The sequence below is a fragment of the Magallana gigas genome, chromosome 5 (assembly GCF_963853765.1).
Source record: "Magallana gigas chromosome 5, xbMagGiga1.1, whole genome shotgun sequence".
Taxonomy (NCBI): Eukaryota; Metazoa; Mollusca; class Bivalvia; order Ostreida; family Ostreidae; genus Magallana; species Magallana gigas.
The window spans coordinates 29,493,688-29,519,697 of record NC_088857.1 but is presented as its reverse complement, the minus strand read 5'-3'; the positions used below and the strand labels follow the sequence as shown (position 1 = coordinate 29,519,697).

At 33.1% G+C, this 26,010-nt stretch overlaps 2 protein-coding genes across 5 annotated transcripts; one reads left to right on the top strand and one right to left on the bottom strand.

The window, feature by feature from the left end:
* Positions 1 to 295: 295 nt before the first annotated feature.
* Positions 296 to 6,836, top strand: LOC105340032 (small ribosomal subunit protein eS8). The gene is made up of 5 exons (XM_011445901.4): positions 296 to 376; positions 946 to 1,052; positions 1,186 to 1,461; positions 3,688 to 3,823; positions 6,686 to 6,836. The coding sequence occupies exons 1-5, from the start codon at positions 373 to 375 to the stop codon at positions 6,793 to 6,795; spliced, it is 633 nt and encodes a 210-aa protein (XP_011444203.3). The 5' UTR covers positions 296 to 372; the 3' UTR covers positions 6,796 to 6,836.
* Positions 6,837 to 10,761: 3,925 nt separating this feature from the next.
* Positions 10,762 to 25,353, bottom strand: LOC105339741 (pleckstrin homology domain-containing family F member 2). 4 transcript variants are annotated; one of them, XM_011445483.4, is made up of 11 exons: positions 25,265 to 25,353; positions 23,764 to 23,828; positions 21,895 to 22,032; positions 21,512 to 21,575; positions 21,260 to 21,289; positions 18,070 to 18,195; positions 17,285 to 17,394; positions 16,530 to 16,677; positions 16,013 to 16,092; positions 15,580 to 15,600; positions 10,762 to 13,157 (listed from the first exon to the last, which is right to left on the bottom strand). In XM_011445483.4, the coding sequence occupies exons 1-11, from the start codon at positions 25,278 to 25,280 to the stop codon at positions 13,134 to 13,136; spliced, it is 822 nt and encodes a 273-aa protein (XP_011443785.1). In that variant the 5' UTR covers positions 25,281 to 25,353; the 3' UTR covers positions 10,762 to 13,133. The 4 variants fall into 4 exon arrangements, with proteins under 4 accessions (XP_011443785.1, XP_011443864.3, XP_011443946.1 ...); XM_011445562.4 differs by lacking the exon at positions 21,260 to 21,289 and adding an exon at positions 19,296 to 19,316; XM_011445644.4 differs by lacking the exon at positions 15,580 to 15,600.
* Between the last annotated feature and the right edge of the window lie 657 nt (positions 25,354 to 26,010).

Here is a 26,010-nt window from a genome sequence, read left to right as displayed (position 1 = left end):
TCTAAAATGGTGAAAGTATTTTGATTATAATGTAATTATATCCAATTAAATATTGACAAATGGCTCATACCATCATAAATTTTCATAGAAAATTACCGCAAATATTCCTCGGGCACCCCCACCCCACCCCCATATCCATCATACCCCCTCCCCCCCCCCGAATTTTTTTTTTTGATCTGCGCATTTTGAGGATGTTTAAATAATTTCCCGATCCCTGACCTCCCTGGCCTTAAAGATCTGAAGAGAAAAAAAACAATTTTGAAACTATCCCTCTGTACACGTAAAAACTGGTTTTGAGATATATTGAATTGTGGAAGGCCAATAACTCTTGAATACAACTTACACACTTCCTTTTCCGGTTAAATCGCCATCATGGGTACGGTGAAGTTTTGTTTGCCTTAACAAATCTTTGACAATCATCATTAAAACTTATCGCCAGTATCATTTTGTTGTAAGGCAGTGTTAGGGTAATAATTAAGGAAAGAAGAAGGGTTTCTGTTTAAGTAGTTTCAGCTTCGATTTTTTATAAATTCGGGTTACTTGGCGATGTTTTTCTCGGTATTGCTGATTTTTGCTGAAAAATCACATGTAGTCAGAAAATCAGCGGAACATTTCTCGGCACTTTAATTAGGATACTGGTAAAGCATCACTCTTACCTTAATTACTCAAGGTTTTTATGAGCTTTTTTAATAGGTATATTGGTATAAACTTCAAGAAAAATTGGTGGTTGAAACCTAGAGTGAAAGTATGGGTCAGGGTAGGATAAGGAGATATCTGAATATGAGCTGATGCATATTGCTGCAGCTAGTGTTTAATTAATTGTAAATACAAGATATTTGTATTTGATACCCTGTTTTTCGTAGGTCAAGTTTGTATGTATGATTGTGAGTGATTAAGAAGGCATGGTAATCTAATGTGACTAGAGTCTGGTGCTTTGAATTTCAGGTATATCTCGTGATAAATGGCACAAGAGGAGGAAGACGGGTGGGCGTATGACCCAGATCCGCAAGAAGAGAAAGTTTGAATTGGGTCGTCCAGCTGCTAACACCAAGGTGACAATTACTTTCATAGTACAATACATTGTATTTCTAACCTAGAAAAAAGTGAACTATTAAAGATCAAATTAAGTATCTCTAGAGATATTCACAATTCAATAAATGCTCAAATTCAAATTAATGTGTGCAGCTGGGAAACCGCAGAATTCACTCGGTGCGGACAATGGGTGGCAACAAAAAATACCGAGCCCTTCGTCTGGAATCAGGGAACTTCGCTTGGGGATCAGAGGCTATCACAAGAAAGACGCGTATCATTGACGTCGTCTACAATGCCAGCAACAATGAACTGGTCAGAACCAAGACTCTTGTCAAATCCTGTATTGTGCAGATTGATGCCACCCCATTCCGACAGTGGTACGAGGCTCACTATGCCAAGCCTTTGGGGAGGAAGGCTGGAGTGAAATTGGTAAGGGTTGTTGTGTAGTTATGGAGTTAGATAGTGTATGTGCATTTCATGCCATTGCCAGAAGACTTAAATGATGATTGTTTTTCACCATCTTTCGGCTGATGCCAGTGATGTATTACAAACTCTGCTGATATGTCTGAATGGCAAGTAGTATTTTTACTGGATGACCAAGATGTATCTAAAACTTGTTTCAAACATTATTTTTGAAATTGTATTAAGTACGTCAACAAAGGACACTGCAAGGTTTTTTAGCATTATGAAAAGGTGTCATTGTCTTGAAGGAAAAGGGGACAAGAAAATGCATAGAGATTTTTTTTTTACAATTTGAAGCAATTGCCCTTTTTTAACTGCAATGAAAGTTTCTGAAATGTTTTGTGTACATGTTGTTTTTTTTTGCTGTTTACTTATTGAATCCATATTAGCTTTAATGAGACTGATAGTAATAAATAGTAGGAAATATTTGTATAGAGATAGTTGTCTTGGCTTACAAATTAATGTATACTTTGAAGTAGAACAAAAATATTTTTAGTTGAAGTAGAACGAAAATATGTTTACAAAAAGGATTGTAGAAATCTTCAAATTTCAATTTATAATATATAGTTATACATTTAGAAATTTTCACTTTACAAAAGAAAAAAGTTTGTCAAGGAAGATGGACAAGGTGATGATTTGTTTTTCACCATCTTTCGGCTGTATTGAAAGTGATGATCTTTTTATCTCTGATTGTCATCTTTCCTTGAGTATGAGAGACATGTAAAGCTATGAATTGATATATAAATATATACTTTAAAATTTTATAACCTATGAAATTGGTAGAAGTGGTAGTACAGTTATTAAACTGAACTACCAAATTAACTACCAAATTTAAATGCTGGTAGGTACTTGAAATTATTTTCAGATATTTTTAGTCTGAATAGTCAATAAAGAACTTTGTTTTAGTTAAAAATCTTTGAAAGTAGTTTTGCAAGTGACCCATAAATTAATCCAGCTTCTGATTGTATATTTAGAAGTCAAGATTTTTACATAGATTTATTATCAATTTTGAAATGTAAGGTAAAAAGTTGTGTTTAGTAGTGTTTCTGTGGAAGTATATGTTTCATTGAAGCTATAGTGATATTTCTACTGGCTGTCCACAATTTGCTTGGCATGGCTAGCTGGATTAGTGGCTTGACGTGAATGAAAATTGTGGTATATGAATACAGACTGTTCCGGGGGTGATTTTATTATTGATTACCATTAACATCATGATCTGTTACAATCAGTATTAGTATAAACTTTGGTAAGATTGAAATGAATATTTTTTTTTACAAAAGTAAGATCACACTGTCTGACCATTTTAAACCAAATTGGTTAAATATGGAAATTTAAAGTGTGAAAGATCAATTTAGGAAATGCTTCGAAGATGAGATTCAATGATTTCATTGCTTCCATATTTTCTGAAACAAGAATTCAGGTTTTCAGAAAGAGAATTAAAAGTTTCCGGTTATGAGGGATGTATTTGATTATCTCCACTTTTACAACCGCATCAATTTTATATTCTTATGGTTCATCGTGGTGGAAAAATTAATGTTAGAGCTCTTCGGAGATGGAGATTTGCATGTCCCCCTTTTCCTAAGTCTCTCAGACACCTAGAAAGTAAACTAAAGAGGAGATTTAACTCTCTCATTAAACTTCCATATTGTTTTTAACAAAGTATTTGGGGGGGGGGGGAATGAAGAGATTACAAGTTTTCAGGTTCTGAAGTATAAAGGGTATGTTTGATACTCTCCACTTTTAAAACCGCATCAATTTTATGTTGATATGGTTCATCGTGGTGGAAAAATTAATTTTAGAGCTCTTCGGAGATGGAGATTTGAATATCTCCCTCTTCCTAAGTATCTGAGACACCCAGATATTATATTCCAATTTGTGGTTTAGATTGTGTTCATGTCAGAATGAGATGAAAAAGTTTATTAAAATGGATTTTTGTAAGAACGAAATTAAAGATATAAGGTAGTGATTTTACCATTCTACTGTGTTCTTTACACCTAAACCTTGACAGTATCTTGCAGCAGAATAACAGGCTAGTCTGTGTGTAGAGTCTGGTATAAAGCAGAGGCAAAGGAGAGGTTAAGGCTATATCAGGGTTTTATTGTAATGATAGGTTTTATTGTACAAAGTTCCAGGTTCTATATTGATATTGGAATATTTTGTTCTTGGTAGTAAGTATTATGCAAACTATTGTAGGCAGAAAAAGAGGAAGCTGTACTGAAGAAATTGGAGACAGCCTCCAAAAAGACAAAGAGAAAGTACGCCGAGAGAGAAAAGCTGGCAAAGGTTGAACATGCCCTGGACGATCAATTCTCAGCTGGACGAGTTCTAGGTAAATAATGGTGATGAATAACTGATTATCACAGATGTTTGCCACTCTATGTGTATTGTATAGTATATTATTTATTCAACTCATTTATGACTGGTTGTCCTCTTAAATATGTTTAACCATAACTATGGAATAACTACTAAAGAGATGGTGTGCAGAGGTGGTTTTGTGCGATGAAGAAAAAATAGAAGCGAGGAATGTTGTTCAGTCGTCGTTCTGACACTGGTTAACTCATTCCAAGGAATAGCTTTGTCATAGTTACACTGAGCACAAACAAATTAAATATACACTGTTTCTGCTCCATGATAAAGCATGTTATACATACATCTGCTTGAAAATTCTTATGTTGCTATCATGGTATTTACTTCTGAAAACTGTGCACACTTCTGGTGTAGGAAACCTACATTTCTGGTCCATTTATAAATAACCTCAAGGACAGCTCTTCTTGCAACCTTTCTACCATTCTGGGTCAGAGATCAGGGTTGAATCATGCTGTTGAATACTTTGACAGATTTTGATCTACAACACATCTTGGTTCACATCAAAATTTTGAAAATCTTCGGATTTTACTTTAGCCTTTGATGTATATAGCACGTTACAGAAACTGGAATTTAATGATTTGTTGTGGTAGGTTTTTCTTTGTGGAAATAGCATTTTGTTCCACAAGTTGGGCGCAAAAAAGAATTGATTATTGTTGTATTTTGATGCAAGAGGTGGTGTGTCATATTTAACATGGATAATAAAAGCTTTCCTTCAAGATCCTGGGCTAGATAGTTTCTCTAATTAGTGCCATGTGTTAGATAAGTAGTACTGGGTATAGTTTTGGCTTTCTGCTGGTAGTACGATGTGTTGGATCCTGTGGGATAGGTAGTTCCATGTCAGATAGACTTTCACCTGCTATTGTAAACATTCAAGAGAACATGAAGCTCTTGATTATCTCTAATGATGAGTTTGTTCGGATTCCCCTTCATGAATCTGTGATTGACAAAACGAACATCTGAGAGAGATTATCATTTAGTTAATTAGTTATGTATAAATGATTTTTCCTGACTGGGGGAAAACAATGGCTTGACTTTTCTAGGAATGCAGGAAATACTTCCTTGTCCAAAAACCCAAAATATTTATAATTTTGATCACATAAAGAAATTTGGTATGTTGTTATAGGATATTGTTGAATAAATGGGGAAGGGGATAATTTTAATCAAAGTAGAGATACTTCAAATTTAATTAACTATTAAATGAAATTAGCTTTTTGTTCTAAAGGGGTGGGAGTTTAGAGCTTTTTGAGAAGGAGGCACTGAAATATGATTATTTAGTATTAATATATCAAGGGATAAATGTCACTCTTTGCTGTTGCAGTGTTTTTCTGACATGTGTAACCTTCCCAGAGTGAAACACAAAGTCTGTATTTGGAGAGTACAGTTCACTATGACTGATACCCCCTGCTGATGCAGATACATTTTAAATGGATTTTAGTGCATATGTTGATGACCATCATATAATCTTAAATTTTCCATAATATACTTTCACGAAATAAAATCAAATAAAAAGGATTTATTTCATGACTGGACTGGCTTATGTACAAAATATAGACATCATGTTTGGTCCAGTGTCAATAGTAGTTAACTTGAGGTTCTAGGCCAGAGGTCTTAATTGTTATTTACTACAACACTTAGTTTACTCTGTATATGACCTCTGGTGATGAGTTAGTTCGGATTCCCCTACACGAGTCTGTGATTGAGAACATGAACTTCTGAAAGAGGTGACAAGGTATTTATTTTTTTGGCAAGGAGTTGTATCAATTGTGCTGATCGGTTTCATCTTTGGTATTTCTGTTCTTATTTTTATTTCCTGAAGGATATTAGTATGAGCCAGCATTGTTCTTAACCTTGATGAAGACATCACTCTTTGCTGTTGCAGTGTTTTTCTGACATGTGTAACCTTCCCAGAGTGAAACACAAAGTCTGTATTTGGAGAGTACAGTTTACTATGACTGATACCCCCTGCTGATGCAGATACATCTTCCAATTAAACAAAAATTCTGACCCCTGATCATTATCATGATGTATTAATTGTATCAGGTGTGTAGGTCTAGGAGCACATCTTGCTTGGTTCCTAGTGTCTGTAAATGACTTGATGAACCTAAACTATGTGCTAATATCAAAATCAGTTTGTCGCTGTTCGTGTAATCTTTTGACACAGGACTTGAAGTTAAAACTGATACAATTTACAATAGATCACGTACAAATAACCTGTTCTTATTAAAAAGCATAGGTTATTATTTTCAGTGTGGAGACGGTGGTGAGATTTATTAAAACAATAAGTCAAGGAAATTGTTATTCAGAAGGAAAAAAACCCATAGTTTACCTAGACTCTTAGATAAGACTGGCTCTATTGTACTATATAAACTTTTGGAAGTAAACTAGTTCTTGTGCAATATAATGTGGTTAAATGATGAATTTTAAAACATATCCTGAGAAGTGCTTGTCACAGGATGCAGGACAATTACCGGATTCTGATTTCCATTCATGTCTGTAGGATTAAGATTACCCGAGTTAGTTGCATAAAGGTGTTAGTTGCATAAAGGTGTTCATACTAGGTCGTTCATACTAGGTCTATTTTACAATGCAGCAAACATAGAATTAATCAATTATTTTAAGGCTTCAAAATAAAGAAATGTCTTAAGTAATTTTTGTGGAATATGATGTGGATACATGATGAATTTTATGAATTATCCTGAGAAGTGCTTGTCACAAAATGCAGGACAATTACCGGATTCTGAATTCCATGTTTGTAGGACTAAGATTACCAGAAGCAGTATTGTAGTGATTATACCAGTAATGTTTTTCTCTTATTTTTCAACAGCTAAAGTGGCATCCCGCCCAGGACAGTGTGGTCGATGTGACGGTTACATTTTGGAGGGAAAAGAACTCGAGTTCTACCAGAGAAAACTTAAAACTAAGAAGGGAAAGTAAACATGTGATGCCATTATTTAAAATAAAAAAAACTCCTCAAATTGTGTTTTCTACTTGTTTGTTGACAGGAAATAGTAGAATTAGATAAAAATGCACAAAACATTAAAGAAAAGATGGAGAATGATTAAATTGGAAGTAAATCCAAATTTTCTATTAAAAATTATTGATTTAGTAATGCATGTACAGGTTGTGAATTGCCAAGTAGTATCAGGTCATGTAGAATTTCAGTTCATCAATATACATGTATTATTGCTGTTCTTCCCGCTTCTATCATTCTAGGCAATTATCATGGTGAATAATCTTCAGAGACTCAGATGAACTAGGTTAGATGAGCATATCTCCATTTTCCTGAGTTGTAGATAACTGAATACATGTATATTGACCCAATGCAAGAGCAGTGAGGGTTGAGTGTTTTAAAGCCCCAAAGGACAGGGGAGTACAATGTGCTAGATGTACCCCACCAGGAGCGATAAAGACAAGTGATTCTCATGTGTACAATAGTTAATACAACATTTTATTTTGGCTTATATCACCTTTAATAGGTAATTAGAATTGCATCATAATGCACAGGGGGAGGGATACTTTAGAGTGTATGGATGTACTTATGGCTTTTAACCAATAATGTCCTTACAAATTGGCATAAGGTAAAATACAAGATATTACATATCCATGTATTTGCCTGAGGAGGATATAAATACTGGTGGACAGAATTGGCTTGTTGAAAGCTAGTTTTTTCCAGTGATGCATATTGGGGTACTTCTATAAGTCACTGACAGGTAGAATCTCAATTTTAATTGTTAACTAGACAACATTGAGATGGTGACCATCTCAAAAGGTCCCGCTAATGGGATGAAAAGAATTTCAGAGAATTTTGCTTTGACCTTGACCTATATCTAAGAAAATTTTCAGCTGGCATAGGACTTCTAATTACCCGTTAGATACAGTCATTTTTTGTTCAGTCTAAGCAATTGGAATATTATCTACGGTTTAAAACTGATAAAGAGATTTGCTATGACCTTCACATTGACTTGGTATAAAGTCACTGCACGCCATGAACCAAAAATCCCTGTATAAGTAAAGTATTAGCCATACAGGGCTAACTGGAGAGAGTATATACATGTATATATGCTTTTAAAAAAAGGATTTTAGTGTGATCAGATATGACCTGGACACTTGACATACAAACACCATTCAAGGTCACTGCATACCCTTTGATCAAAGGCATCATGTGGATGAAGTATGAGTAAGACTGGACTGAGGGAAAGAAGATGTGCTCAGGACAAGGATTTTAATATAATTATGCAATGACTTTCACATTTGACCTTGAAAATTGATTTATGGTCACAACACACTTTAGTCAAAAGCTCTGTTTATAAATGGGAAGTATGAGCCAAATAGGGCTAAGTGGAAAGTATATACGATTTTGAGTGGTTCAATTTGACCCTTGACCTACAAACTTCAGTCAAGGTCTATGCATACCCATTAACTGTAGACCCTCTGTGAGTGAAGTATGAGCCAAATTATACCAAAGGGAGTGCAGATATAACCCAGACAAGGATTTTATGTATAATTCTGCTATGACCTTAAGGCTGAACACCGCTCGTAAATAGTCACTGTTTGTCATATTTCTCTTTCACCTTTCATTACTGCTGTCCATACGACCCCTATATAAGGCTAAGACCTCTAAACAGTACGAAGTACTTTGCTGTAGAGTTCCTAGAGGTCTCACCTGTGTGGACGTACAATCTGCCTCTATGTGTTACTCAGTCGCGATGAAATTATAAAATTTTACGTATTTTTTTCCAAGCCAGGAGAATATTAACATCAAATCAATTGGTCAATACATTATTTACAAACAGAATATGCACGTAGAATAAGAAATAAATGCACAGAATCAAAAGACCACAAAAAGAATACTACACCTCGGCCACGAGTTTCAGGTGTGCAATCGGTTGTAACGAAAATGAAGGGTTTATATACCCGGTATCAGTGTGAGTTTACGGTGCCTATTTACGAGCGGTGTTAAGCTTTAACTTTAGACCTAGAGATATGGTTCACTGCAAACCCTTCACCCAAAAGCACTCTGTGGCTGAAGTATAAGCCAGATTTGGCCAAGGGGAGTGAAGATATGCTCTGGACAAGTGATCTCAGACAGACAGATGGACAGAACCTTTGTTTCTGGTCAAGGTCATATCGGACCATGCAAAAATCCATTTTTCTTAGCATGTATACGTTCTACTAAGCTCTATTTGGCTCATGCTTCAAATAAGCAGAGCTGTTATGTGACCTTTAACCAATTTTAAAGGTCCAATATGTAGGTCATAGCAAAATTATGTGAAAAATCCTTGTCTGGCACATATCTTCTCTCCCTTTGCTCCAACCAGGCTTATACTTCTCCCACATAGTGCCTTTGATCATGCAGTGACCTTGAATGATGTCTGTAGGTCAAGGTCATAACAGATCACACAGTAATTCTTTTTGAAGAGCATATAGATACTCTCCACTTAGCCTTATATGGCCAATACTCTTATTAATCGGGTTTTCCAGCAGAAAAATTATTGAAATTGCGGTTGCCAAAAGGGTACCCTCATTGTACGGATAACTCCTCCTACAGTTCTAAAGATAGAAAGTTGTTCTTTTGCAGATCAATTGTAAATATATCAGAGGTGTGCATGTTGCTAGGATTTTGATTTCTGATAATTTATGAAAAAATACCAGCTTTTGAACTCGGTCATTTTTTGGCAAAATATTGCATATAGGGTACCCTCATTGTACGGATAACTCTTACAGTTTTCAAGCTAGGATTTTGATTTCTGAAAAAAATATCAGCTTTTGAACTTATCTATTCAGATTGGAAAAAATGCCTATTATTATTATGAGATTTAATTAGACGTTCTATGCCAACACGAAAATTTCAAAGTTAAATGTCATGGTCAAAGTAAAATTCGTTTCATCCTATTCACTATGTCATATTTTGGCAAAATATTGCACACAGGCCCGGTGTCATATAATATTTTGATACCGCGAAATATCGAACCCGGGTTCAATATATTATGCGTGACCTTGAACCAAGTGAATGTCATATCTGATCTCTTTATAATCAGTTTTATACCATAGATTATTTCCCACTTGCTATATCTTACTCAGATTGAACAAATTGCATGTATGTAAGGGGTAATGAGATTGAATTTGAAGTTCTATGCCAGCTGGAAAATTTCTATGTTATAGGTCAAGGTCAAAATTCTCTGAAAGGCTTTTCATCCTGTCCATTATCTAAGTGGGGCCCTTTGAGATGGCCACCATCTAAATGTTGTCTAGTTTTACCGAATATGATCTAAATTACTTGGAACATAATCCACTTTTTCATTGGCAAATCAAAAGTTCTGCGCCAATTAAATATTATCCCTCCTTGTTTATGGTTCTCTCAGTTGTCAATCGAAAATGTAATGTTGCTGTGAACTTAGAAAAATTCTTAATGATTAAAAATATCACTTGATAGAATATTCAACAACTGCTGATTGGCTGAAAAAGTGGGTTATGTTCTAAATGCAAATAGAACACATACAACATATACTAGTATATGTCAGAGTATGTTTTTTAACAATTCGATATAGTACACATACAACAGGATATGTCAGAGTATGTTTTTAACAACCCTGATATAGTACACATACAACAGGATATGTCAGAGTATGTTTTTTAACAACCCTGATATAGAACACATACAACAGGATATGTCAGAGTATGTTTTTTAACAACCCTGATATAGTACACATACAACAGGATATGTCAGAGTATGTTTTTTAACATCCCTGATATAGTACACATACAACAGGATATGTCAGAGTATGTTTTTTAACATCCCTGATATAGTACACATACAACAGGATATGTCAGAGTATGTTTTTTAACAACCCTGATATAGATAACGATATATACCCTATAACAAACAAGTAATCAAAACCATTCATTTTTATACCATAGTTTTATTGTGTTATATAAGATAGGTACAAATTTAACAGAATTAAAAATATCGTAGCATGAAATGCACTGTGAATTTTATCGTGAAAAAGGTCTGTTTTATACACCTGTACAAAAATACTGTTCTATGGTGATGGTCTAAGTACATATGATCCAATCCAGCTACTTAATTGTTCTAAAAGAAAATTTGACAATTTTGGCAATCTCTAATTACAGTCATTGAAAAATGTTCATCTGTACAAATTTATCAATAGCCTAGCGACTACATATATACGGTAGCAAAATTATTCAACTTTAACTCTTCAATTCAATAAAATAGATCATACTAGCTACTCTATTCCATTCTATTTTATTACATCCATTCCATTTAAACTTCCCATGGGAAAACAATCAGCAGTACACATGTACTGGAAATGGAATGATCAATAACAATAACAACTTTTATTCGTGTGCGAGAAATTTTCGAAGGGTAAGCGAGAGCCTCGTCGTCGCAGAATATTTCTCGCCGCAAACCAGTCTTTGTCGTATGGTTGTTATAACAAAATATGGGTCTGGATGAAGCTTGGTCGCAAACATTAGTCGTCGCGAACCAGTTTATTGGAAGTAAATCGTGAAATAAAGTCGCCACGAATAAATGTTGGTTTACAGCATATAAACAAAGAAAAAAAAACAAGCAAAAAAAACAATCAGCGTTTGCAAATATGTCATACAACGAAATTTGTATCATTTTTCCAGCACATATGGATCCAAGTCTTGTTTTGTTAACAACCCAGTCAATGATATAATTATAAACATTAAAAACCTGAGTTACATACCGTAAACTGATTTATATGAATACTATGAGTTTAATTCAAGCTTACATTGCTTCTAAACAGGTTTAAGGTTACAATGGAGTATTTAAAAAAAAAATTATATATAAGCACTACATTGTACAAAGATAGGTTTGAGAAATTTAATCAAATTTTTTCCTCAAGAAATTAAAAAAAACGGTCACTTTTTATATCAATCAGTTTTAAAACTCTTTAAGAAGTAAAACAAAATCTTTAGATTAAATACATGAACCAGATACTTTACCGGTAAATGTTTCAAAAACCATGCAAAGCAAAGATACTGGTATTGTAATTTAGCTTGCTTAAAAAATAACCTATCCAATTTGTTTCTATAAGGAACTTTTAACTGTGGTTTGGAAAAGTAAATAAGACCTCTACTTAGTTGCAATTATATATGTAAATGATTTAAGGTTATGTGTTCAGATTTGAACTGCATACCAAGAATGATTTTTACCACTTTAATATATGAAAGGGAAATGAAAATATTTAATTTTCAGAAATTTCATACCGTACATACATAACTGTACAGTAATGCTAAACTCATGCCATGATATCAAAATAAAATTTTCTCTCTGAAACAGACTATCCTGAAAACTAAACTCTGCTTTTAAAAAAAAAAAAAAAAAGATTAACCAGCTGCTAGTGTCAAATACGAATCTGTTTATATGCATTACCAAAAAAACATACCTTATTCAAAGTGTATGATCATGCATGCTACACAATTTATATATGGTATGTATAGATACATGTATTGAAATCTGACTGAATTTTGCATTATCTTTTGAACATACATTTCACTGTTGATATACATATAAACACTATAGATGTGAACTTTGTTTTTTGCATATAGTATATGAATTTGTTAAAGAAAAATATGTACAAATATTTGCTAATAAATATCACGATTAATATGAGTAGTTTCACACCAAAGGGATGACCTTAAATTTGAATAGAATTTAGTTGGTGGTATAGTTCTATAATGAATCAGCTTTGGAAGAAATCAAGATTTGTATTTTTCAAAATAATTTAGATTTTATTAAAACATTGAATTCCATTTCCCCATAATGTGAAATTGCCTACATTAAACATTACTGACAAATTCTTATTCTTTTTGCCTAATGTACATTTGATCATTACTCTGGTACATGTACTTGCTAGTTTATGTAAAAAATCATGAGTTAATGAATTGCATACTGGTAAGCTTTTTTTTTTATGAACGGTTATAAACCATTGAAATATACCACCATCATTCACCAATGACAAAAAAAAATATGTAAAAAGCATGTTTACAAAATACATCACAGACCTGAAATGGCATATCTAAAGACATTTTCAAGGCTATATTCAAGTGAAACAGATGGTCAAGTAAGCAAGATTGTGCTGCTAGTAGAAGAATTTTAAGCCACAACAATATATATCTGTTATCCGTGTGAATTAATTGTTTCCCTTTAGCACTATAATGGTTGATTCAACTGGTTGAAGGATGGTTCTTTCCTGCAGAATATCCAATACACTTCCCTTTTACTATCACTCATAAGACTGGAACTGTCCCTAGTAAAAAGATAAGTCAAACAATATATAAATAGTGCCTGTTTGGGAGGGTAACAGTTGAAATTGACACCCCGAGAAAACCATTGTCAACCGACGCGAAGCGGAGGTTGACAATGGTTTTCGAGGGGTGTCAATTTCAACTGTTATCCTCCCAAACAGGCACTATTTATTTTGTTATACTGAATGTCTTTTTAAAATTTTTTAAGAAAATTTAACTGCTTTTATATAGGAATAACGTGAATTCTACAGCGAACCGTACGCGCATTTTTTTTCGCGCATGTAACATTTTTTAATGTTACCCGTTGCCAAGTGCGTTGCTAACGCTGAGGGTAATAGTAAATATTATTAACTGCGTCTTAACCAATCAGATTTCAGTATTTAACATGAAAGTATAACAATATTATATAATGCATGAACTTCAACTCAAAAGATACAATTTTAATACCGTATACAGGGTTATTTTCGCTCTGTGTATGTTTCGCCCTTCTATTTCGCCCCCATTTTGAATTCACCCAGACAGAGTTTGAAATAAATACTCTTTCTAATTAACACAGCTATTTAAAAGCTAATTTGTTTTGAATTCACCCAGTTTAAAAATTTGCCCAGACAATAAGGGCAAAAGGAGTAAAAACTAGAGGTACTGTGAGCAAGCTCGCAATTGATACCCCCCGCTAAGAAAAATTTGATATATAAACATATTGAATTATTGGTATACCGAGGCTGATTTTTTCCAAAAAAAAAATTTCCACACATTTTTTTTTTCCTAAAAAAAATTTCGTCAGGGCAGGCTATTTTCAGAGAGACAGGGATGAGATAGTTTTATGTGGCCTGAGACGGGCAAGCTTTGTGTCAAATTTTAGCTTCTTATAATTCCATTAATACAAGACATGACACAGACAGAATTTAGCATTTTTGAAACAATGACCTTGAACTTCCTCAATTGAAAGATATGGACAGGGCATGAATTTTGCTTTTTTTCTGCCAGTGACCTTGACCTTGCCCAAATGACCTTGGGTCAAGGTCATGACACACCCTTAGATCATAAGCAATCTTTGTGTGAGGTAAAAACTTCCAATGTTTCCCCATAAGAAAGATATGGACAGGGCATGAATTTTGCATTTTTTCTGCCAGTGACCTTGACCTTGGGTCAAGGTCACGACACACCCTTAGGTCATAAGCAATCTTTGTGTGAAGTAAGAACTTTCAATGTTTCTCCATAAGAAAGATATGGAGTGGACACAAATTTTGCATTTTTTTCTGCCAGTGACCTTGACCTTGCCCGAATGACCTTGGGTCAAGGTCATGACACACCCTTAGGTCATAAGCAATCTTTATGCGAGGTAAGAACTTCCAATGTTTCTCCATAAGAAAGATATGGACCGGACACGATTGCACAGACAGACGGACGAACAAGGTGATTCCTATATACCCCCCCAAAACTTTGTTTGCGGGGGGTATAATAAAACGTGGGAAATATTTCCATGAATACAGCAACTGCTTTAGATTAAGTAAAAAGCATCTAAATCGTGAAAAAAATGAAATAGACAGGTGTGCTCATGCACTGAGTGAAGTTACCTGAAAAACTATCATGCATATATAGCATATCAAAGATTTGTACTTTGGTTAATGATCTTTTGAAATAACAAAAGCTTTAATGATTATACATGACCAATCCCTTTATTTTAACATTTTTATAAATGTAAAATAAATATTAGGCTAGGATTCCTCTTGAATTTATTTGAAAGATTTAAAGAAATAACTTGAAGAAAATAAACTCCATATCATTTCAGTCGTCATTGCTAGTCAACAAATATTAGTATCAAATTACAATAAAATACTACACAATGATATTATAACAGCACCATATGTATCAGAAACATATTAAATTAAAACCTGTATTTCTCTTTTATCTAGTGAGATGCACAATTAACAGAAAGAATAAAACTTTATTGCCCGACACCCTACCCACACTTTCTTCAGAATGCTTTCATTTAGAGCAAAATTTGATTGACCTTTCTAGCTGTCTTGTTATGATTACAAGTTCAAGATTCCACTTATGTAAAAAAGGAGAAAAATAAAGGACAATGGGGACACCATATCCTGGCGAAATTTTTGACCAGAAAAGCTCATTCAGTCTTCAGAAAAAGGTTTTCAAAACATCTGTTGTTTTGATACTTTTCTTTTAAAATAGACAGTATGAAGACCTTTTTGATATATAAAGAATAATTTTGATAATACATTTACATGTAATAATTTCAATAAAGAAAGTTTAGATTAGAAGTAATCTGTTCAAATTTCATGTCTACTTGTTACAAAGCATGAAATTCATGCAGCATGCTCATCATAGCATTGACAGCATTATTCTACGGTAGATATAAAGCTAAGATGTCATTATACAGATAGTTCATATGGACATATGTACCTCTGGGGGAATGCTATTCTCCTGAAATAAAAACAACAACCACATTGATTGATTTGATTGAGTACATCAAAGCTACATTTCCTTCCCTACAATTGCAAGTTGACTATATAGACAGAAACCAAGTTAACCCATCAGGCAATAACCTGCGGATCAAGAAAATATTTCCAAAGGGGGGGGGGGGGGGGGGGTCCATGGCCATGGGGTAATTTTGTTTTCCGATTTTTCAGGGGGAGATGGGGAGGTTGGGTCCAAGGCAAATTTTCCAGAAATTATGAATGTGAATTTAATAAATTAGAATTTTTTTTTTTTTTTGGTGGGGGGGGGGGGGTATGGACTGCCCCGACACTCCCCTAGATCCCCCCATGTATAAGGAGCAAGCAATATAAATAAATGGCTGTGGAGTGCTTCCTGGCTGTGAAGTAATGACACTAACCTCATTGACATCTTGATTGGCTGGTTCTTCGTCGTCATCAGAGGATGAATCACCAGAGGAATCGTCTGTAGCATGAGTATCTACAAATTACATAATGACTATATAAAGTATAGGTATAAATGTGATAGAGACTCATAGCATGGCCCCAAGATCAAGAGGCAGTCTTGGGCTCAATAATTTGTTCTCTGCTTTTATGTATTTTTATAAAATATGCACTCAAAATTACAAATTAGCTTTGCCTGTCATGTTGCTAACTAAAAGTTTGATTGTGTTCATTTAATACATGTATAACTAACATTCATTTTATAAGAGCAATAGATTTTTTTCTGTTTTGATACTTATCTCCAACAGATATGGCTTTTAATTTGAGGCCTGAACTTAACCTTTCAGCTCGTTATATATCCAATATGTAATAAGGAAAACCTGATGTTCACAACATCACTTTATTTCCAACAAATTACCAATCTGTAAGAATGAAATAGCTAGTGCAATATATATTGTACTATGTTGTACTCACTAGTCACCGGTACTGTTGCCTTGGTGTGTGACAGGCCCTGGTAACATGTTAGACACACACGGAGGGGTTTAGATGCCTGCTGGGGGAGGAGCCATTTGTTACTGGAGCAGTCCTTACATACAACTATACCACACTTTCTACAATGGTGCTGAAAATTCAAACATACAGAGGATCACATTCTGTGGAATATGCATATCATCAACATCATGCAAAACTAATTATTTCTTTTATTCTTATCAACCATACTTCTAATACACGAATTACAACAAAATGGCATGGAGCATCAATTCTGCATCATATTCATAAACTGTACACCACACATTCATGCACACATCAGTTTTATTTTGTAAGCAACACAAAAGGAACAAATGATTTTAGTTAATGGCTTGTAGCAGTTGGAACACTGAGCATGACCCAAACAGGATGACAACCGGTACTCAGGAATTATTTGCAAAGCATTAATTTATGTCAGCTCAATATTCACAACCAGTATAACAATTCTAGACTTTTCTATGTGTATCTTTCGATGCTTTTTGTACTTTGTGCTGCTCACTACGATTCATGTACAGTTGACTGAGAATCATATTATCGATATCTTTAGTACCATAAATGTGAATTTGAATACATCTCAACCACCATTTCATTATGTATTTTAACCCAAATATCTGGAATGCTTCGAAATCTCCATGTATTTTTCTCAGTCCCCATTCAATATCAAAATAACTGTTTGACAGTACATCAGTCTGCTTACTAACCCGCCGATTGATCAGTGTGAACTGGGACTTTTTGCAATGCATGCAGAGAGTGGCCTCCGAGTCAGGCACCCACACAGGGGAATCATTGTCTGTGTTCTGGGTTTTTCCCTCTACAAAATAGACAATTGTTTCCTTTATAAACACATATTACATGACCATTAAAGCAGGAACACCTACATTATTTCCTAGTATTCCCACATCAAACTATTTATGAAGAAGACAAAACATCCCTCTCTAATCTTCATCTAATAGTTCAGTGGTGTCAGCTGCCAACATTCACAATGTCTGAATCACTTATTCAAATACCATCTTTCCCAAATAAAACTTTGAAGTTTCCCTCCCAAACCATTCAATGACAGTGACAATTTGTTTTCCAAAAATCGACCAGTCAATCAGCTTTTGAAAAAGTGTCTTGACTGATTAAAACTGCTCTTAACATCTGTTCCAAAAGTACATGTACTTTAACACATTATAAAGCATATTATTACAAACTTCACTTTGTGAAGGAAATGCTTGATTCAGTATGACAATTTAAAAGAGCTGCAGAAAGACCTTATCATTGCTGGATAGCCTTGACCTCTGACAGCAAAACATATCTGTTTTGATATCGTAGAGGCCATCCCAATGATTTAATTCATTTGATAATATAGTTATTTAACCTAAGAAGATATGACATTGGCCTTGATGATGACCTTGACCTTCAACTATGACCTTGATATTGCAGAAGAATGGGCTTCTTATTTTTTGGTGGAAAGAACCAGGCAGGCATGCTTGCCAGTACATACGTTTAATAAGGAGATCATCCACACACTTTTTGATATGTGACATCCACTGGTGTTTCTCTGTAGAAGTAGCTGCATATACAACAAAGGATTTGCTTGGACTTATTAGTTTCCAGCCATTCCGTAAGGCTGAAATCAAATGAAGGTTACGATTAATACAAATCATCAGACAAGTAACAGATGGTCAATTGCTATCAGGAAGTACTTTTAATATTATATGCATCTCTTTGACCACTTTCATAACGTAATCATTTTTCACAGCATTTTTTTTTTTTACATAAATATAATACTCAGCAGATTTGTTTTTGCCATTTTACTTTCAATTATTATTAATTTTCTATATTCAAAGCTAACTTAATACAGTATAAAACAAAAATAAGGAGGTACTTTTAATATTATATGCATCTCTTTGACCACTTTCATAACGTAATCATTTTTCACAGCATTTTTTTTTTTTACATAAATATAATACTCAGCAGATTTGTTTTTGCCATTTTACTTTCAATTATTATTAATTTTCTATATTCAAAGCTAACTTAATACAGTATAAAACAAAAAAAAATATTAACAATTTATGATCTTTAAAACAAAATAAAATATTGCTATGTTTCAATGGACATTAAAAAAAATCATGGCATAAAGAATAGCGTTAAAAGAGTAAACAACCTTTGAATTTTGGGAACACAATTTTTTTCCATTACATTTACGATCAAATTGGGATATGTCCCTATATAACCTTAACATAATCACTGTTTGATAACATATGTTTAAAGTAACGCAATCTAAATTAGCCATTGATAAGATCTGTATTGTAAGTCATGTATCAACATACTAAGTATTACCCAATACTGAAATGGTTCCTGGTTAGTACATTTTTTTTTAAAGCAGAAGGAAAATGACAACCTTATATTCATTCTTACCTATAGAATTCTTTTATATGTATAATATCTTTAAAGCAGCTGAAAACATTCTTTTGTTAATGTTCATAAAATGTGTATTATGGGCAATGGTGAAGCTAGAAATAAAATCTATGGACAGTAAAAGCCATGAAAATTAACAATTATCAACCAAAAATGGAAAATAAAGATTGCATAAAAGGGGACATGATTTAATCTATTCAAATTTTATTTCATGATATTGCTGCATTAAAAAAAATTGGCTCTTCTTTAATGATTTTGCTTGTGTTAGTTGCTGTTGACATTTGATTCTATAAGAAAACTGGTTCTTACTCTCATTTCTGTACCTGAGTACTACAAAACCAATCATTTCCATAATTCCATGCATTATTACATAAAGAACCTACATGAAGACCAAATTAATGGCATTCATTCATCAATGAAAAATAAAGAGATCGACAGTCAAAATTACTTCTCATTTACCTGCTTTTAATTATAAGCTACAAATATGTGACCCAGATAGCTAGTGCAAGTTATGAAATACTAAGAAAAGCTACGGTATCTTAAATATATTTCAAAAGAACACAAGAATTTCTATAAACAGTGGAGGTTCTGACAATTCCAATAGCAGTTTTAAGATCAAAGCTATAAAATGGGGGTAAGATCAGCACCAAGCCCAAGGAATTCTAGCATGGACATGTATATAATATATAATAGGTCTTAAATCCGTATGTAAAGTACTTCAATATCAAATAAAAAAAAAAGACCACTCAGATAACTGCTTCATACTCTAAGAAATAAAAGCTGTGAAATCGATATTATCTATAAGACGCCCTTGTAATAATTCACTGTATCACGTTCAGAGTCTGTGTTTTGCAAGTTGCTTCATCTAAATATTAACCTTCGGCATCACGGAAATTCTTACAATAAATCTATACAATGCACTAATTGTTTGCATGAGTTCTGGATGGATTTTTTTAAAATTTGGTACTTGAAAAAATAATGTATTCCTATTAATTACAAAACCAGTTTAGAACAAATGAATTTATTCTAGAATAATGTAACGACCAATAAAAAAAAAATATAAAAATAAACCACTTAACAAAAGGCAGGAGGCTTCCTGCTTTAAAACATTGTTGCACTTTCAGCTATCATTTTGTGTCACTGTGTGTCACTCAGTGACGTACACTGTACTGACTATACATGCAGTGGCGCATTTTCACATATAAACTCATTACATTTAGGAAATCCCTTAACTTTTATTTAACAGTGAATTTTTCTTTTTCATTAAAATTCAAATATACCTAAAAAGTGTCAGTGAAAAAAAACTCAGCAATTTAATTATCTTGTGGTGAATATGAATTTTCTGGTCTGGTATCATACTTTTCGAAACTTCCCCAATTTTCATGCCTTGGATGTATGGTTAACTTGTAAAATCAACAATTTATAATTGATCTACCATAATGTTCATTTTGATAAAAATCCAGTTTATAACAAATATTCTGTAATTATAACTGTTCTAATGACAGCAATATATTCATTTACCACCAATGCTATATACCATGATATACAAATGTACTTAATAGATACGCAATATTGCACTGTCTATGATGTACCTTAAACACCCTTGAGATGCAATGCATGATACAATATTACATAGAAATACAGTTTTATATTTTCTTTTACATTTTGAACTTTGCCTAAACTGAAACTAGGAATGAAATTTTTGTGTGTGCAATGAAGGTCATGACAAACCAAAAACCAGATTAATGTATCAATCAGTACTCAATATTTGCCCCTATAAACACTCATCCTATGAAATTAAAACACCCTGGTAACTTCTGTAACAGATTTGCATGTGTTTGAAAATAACATCTATTCATGTAAAATACATGTAGTTAAATATCTTTTACTTATACAATTTTTCTTTCACATTTCAACACTTCCATGGAAGAATTTTTCATTATATCAATTAAAAAAAAAGATTATTGTGCTGTTATACAGAACATTTAAATATAAATCAGGAATCCCAAACTAATTTTGATATACTGTTATAATTACAGTGGGTTTTTTTCTGGTTACTTACCAGTAATTCTGTACATGTAACAATGATATCTTCTAATATCAAAATACATCATGTACATGTATAAAACTTATTTCATATCAAATGTTTATAATGTGTAAAAGGAGAGTAAAAGATGTTGTTTACTGGGGCAAATGTATATAGCTGAAATATTTAGTACAAAAAGATAGCATACTAAGAGAAACACTACACAGCAATCACTCAGTACATGTACCTCGTTTACCATCGGTTGTGTAAAATGAACCTTAAAGGGACAAACAACACAGTTCTGCCATCAGTAAACTCCAAACTGGATTATCAATTCAACACATATATGTATCACTAAAGATATTTACATTATTACCGGTATTAAATATATTAAAATTAAAAATTAAATGCAGAAATCCATCCTTTTTCAATATCATAAAATGATTTCTCTCTCTCTGTCTCTCTCTCATTAAGCTAGTTATTTCTAAGATATACATACTTCCTTCATCTTGAACATCCTCTAATTTAACATCTTCTAATGATATCACATGTTGTTGATTATACTGCAAAAAATCAGAAAAATATGCATTGAGTGTAGTACTAAAAAATTACAACAGTTGTTACTATAAAGTCATAAAAATACAAAAATCTTGTCATTAAACAAACTTGCCTCCTGTAATAAATATATGTCTGCTAGAATAATTATAGGAATATCAGTACATGTAATTTAATTTTACAGAAAAAAATCTTCATTTGCTTTTAATTAATCATTAATTTTCATGTAAACATTATAATACAATGGAACCTTTGTTATGGAAATATTTGATATTAGTAAATAATCTGAAATTTTTTCATTGAAATTTGAAGTTTTATTCTACACACCTTTTTTCGGTTTATGACAATATTGCCGTACACAAGAATATCGTTAAACAGGAAGAACTGCCGAGGTTTGGGTTTTTTCCGACACATTTTGGTTAGGACACCTTCTCCAACTAATGCTCGACCGGTTACATTTAATGGCTGCAATGAAAGGAGGTGATATAAATGGGTATGTTTATAAAAAGTGATCGATTAATAACAGTATACTAAAATTTTACACTTTCACTGATCATTCCAATTTTGTATCCTTTTCATAGTCCATAGGTCTTTAAAGACAACAAATTTTTCAATCTACCGTTCTGTATACAGGGAAATATTTGCCCCTGTTTTTATTTTCACCCCTTTTCCCCTCGTTGTCAGTGGACGAATTTAAAACTGGGCAAATTCCATTTTTATTTTATTTATAATTTCAAAACACAAGCGTGTCTGGGCGAATTTAAGACGGAGCGAAACTGTTTGCAAGATTTGAAGGGCGAAAATAACCCTGTATACACTAACAGTATTTATTTTCAAAATGAAGTTTTGAACAGTGTGTGTAGACTTGATTAAGTCTCCATGTTCATCGTTTTATGCTCTCTTTCATACATTTAAATGATGCCATACATAGATGTTTGATAACATGTACAGAGCAAAAATAAAATATTGTGCAAGAGTACAATGTGTTTCCTTTATACATAATTATATGTAATACAGGTTCTATAATCTGAAATAGATTTTATTTTAAACTACCGGTAAATGTAAATGGAAATCTAGTGTCCCTTGACACATAAATAAACTGATTTTCATTTTTACTTCACAATTTATATACGGATATATTGCTATTTGATCTGGATATGCCGTTTTTTACATTTTAGAAGTTTAAAGGAAGCATAGCTACTTTAGACTGTGTACCGGCAAAAAAAAACAATGCTCCCTGCTTGCAACTAATTTCAGCTTTGTTAACTTACTTCCTGTTGATGAATACATTCACGGATTGACAGAAATGCCGAAGGAATGTGTCAATAACTCTCTGTATATTACTAAACAACACAATTACTGTGTGATTCACAGCTTACTACTACTTACCGTTCAACAGCTTTTAAATCCCTAATTAAGAAGTTTTCCTTTCTATCATATTTTGAATCATATAAAATAAAGAATGAAGCTATAGTTTTTATACCAAAGAAATATAATGAGCTTTGATTTATCGATAAGAATTAGATTCTTGTCTTTATGATTGTCTCAGGGTCAAATTTTTCTTGGAAACTCAACACACAGAACAAGGAAGGGGGGGGGGGGGGGGGGGGGCTGACGGAAAGGGTTATTCACTGATATGTGACATACTTTCGCACAGATTTTCATATAACATACTCATAGAACATACCACTATGCCAATTTTCCTATAATATATTCAATGTTATCCATATAAAAGATAGTTTAATTTAAATAATAATATGACATTGGTAAGAAGTACTGATATGTATAATGACAATTTTTAACCTATCCCTGCACATAGTGACTCAGCTAACTTAAATCATACAATGTCATGCAGTACATGTACTAGATCAGCAGGGTTGTCTCTAAAAATTGAAGTAGAAGGGAGAAATAAGAAAGTAGAAGGGGATCTGAAGGTCTATCTTATAACTAGATTGTGTTTGAAATGCAATAATAGCCGGGTAATTACGTCACTTTAGGCGGGGGAATTCCCCGCCTCCCGGGTCTTAGAGACAACCCTGATTAGATGAGTAATTTGTGATAAATGACTAATTTGTGGAAAAACTTCTGTTTTCTGATGACAAGGAATCAGTTCCGTGAAGTAACCATTCTGCATTCACAAATCTTGAATATATCAAAATATTAAAGTACCGGTATAGAGAAAAAGCCTAAAACTACCTGTCCAGATGCACCAAAACATTGTTCCACATAGGCTATGCGCCTGCTGTTGGCCTCCGAATGAACTAAAATAAACAGAAAAAAAGTTTACAAATTTCAATGAAAAAAATAATATCTAAGTTTTAAATTACCGGTATATTATGGTATGATCTTGTAAGTAACATGCATTGTCATTCTAGAGTTAAGGTATTAAACTAGATGGGGCTAAGGGAACAGAGTGAGAGAAAAGCCCCGGAAAAATATTTTACAAAGATATCTCTTAAATATGCTAAGCCCTTGACCTATAAACTTGGTTCAAAGTCACTTTCTATTCTATACCAAAAAGTAATATGTGAGTGAAATTGGAGCCTGACTGTTCATGACATATATTCCAGACAAGTAATGTCAGACATACATATTGCTTAAGGGCTTCACAGACCGAAATTAAGGAACAATGGCACTGCACCCAACCCAAACCAGCTTTTGAACTATCCTTGACCCACTGTTGTCATAGGGCAACCCTCAACCCTAGATTGGAATTTAATAACCATCTTTCTTTAATTTGACAAAAATTCAAAAAATATCAGGATACTTTTGCAACTTTTACAGTTTTGGGAATATTTCCCCTTTTATCATTGCATAATAAATATCAAATCAGTATGGCTAAGAGCCAGTAACTGCTTAAAAATATTTACAGATTTCTATAGTTTTTTGAAAGACATAGTATCATACTTCAATTTTGATGTCTGAAAAGTTTAAAATCTAATATTTGGTTGTTTTATGAAATGAAAGGTGACATACAGTTGAGTTTTGGTATATCAAACAACCTTTTCTTGAAAACCATGGATATGTTTTAGTGGTTTAAAGTCTCAACCATTTATTCTTAAAGCATTAATACTCAATATAACGAACTTTGAATCTCGTAATTTTTTATCAATTAAAGTTCGATATACAGTTGAACTTCGATATTTCGAACACAGATTTCTCGAATACAATTGATATGTTGAAGTGCATAGTGATTTGTAAGTCCCAACTTTTTATTTTTCAAGTATTTTACTCTCGATATCTTGAATACTCGGATATCTCGAAGTTTTTATACAGCACCATCTAGTTCGAAATAACGAAGTTTGACTGTAATAATAGTTAGACTGTACTTAGACATCACACCGCCAGTGATCGTATTATCCTATTCACCTTAATAAACCTGAAGTGAATAAAAATATTCCTGATTTATACCCGTGTCTCGTAATTTTCAGAGCATATCATCTGACATATACATATGAAATAAGATAATGGTAAACAAGCACATGTTTCCTACATATACTGATCATCAGGATCTTTGCCTTCATCAGTTCATCACTTCGTCAAATAATATTTAATCCAAACACTTATAACATAGCTGGAAATTTTATACACAAAATAAACTCATACAATAAAACGAGTTAGGCAAGTAAAACACATAAATCAAGGCAATATTGTCAAAATACATAAGCCTATTAGTAGTTAAAAATTAATCACCCACCCAATCGATCCACCATCTTTAAGGTATAATGAATATCGATCCCGATGATATATTACCTTTCTGTAGTTTGACAAACAATCTTCATGATATATCTAAAACCTTTGTATATTGTCACAATAGTCTTAATTGTTGTTTTAGAAAAGAATTAGCAATTACTGTTTGGGAAGTTTTTTTTTATAAACGATATTCATCGGGTTCGAAATGTGAATTTTACAAATTATCATGTGACAGAAGGTCAAGGCCATATTCAGACTAGGAGTCACAGGAATCTGTAAACGATCAAGATGGTTAAATGTCCAATTTGTGGTCCAAAACTCTCAATATGTTGCTCTATATTGAGCATCTGGGGTATTGTCATGTTGGTAAGTTTCTATACCAGTCTGAACAGTGTACTGGCCTGATAATGTACAAAATGTTATCGAAGTTATGTTGTTTACTAATACATGTACTAGATATGAGATATCATTTTACTATCAACATCAACTTATCAAAATGTTAAAAGTGTTTTATGTTAAATCTTCATACTCAAAGTTTCAAAATTATTTTTGCTATTGTCATTATTAATTTTTTTTAATCTGCATCAAGATGTGCCTGCATAGATCACATGATTACATTTGCTTTATCATTTTTCCAAAAAAGTTCATTCAATCACCATTTGCTAGAACAGACAAGAATGAAAAATCTCAATATTTCCTCATGAAATGCTCATTCGGTATTGTTGGGTTAAGAGATAGACTAAAAGTATA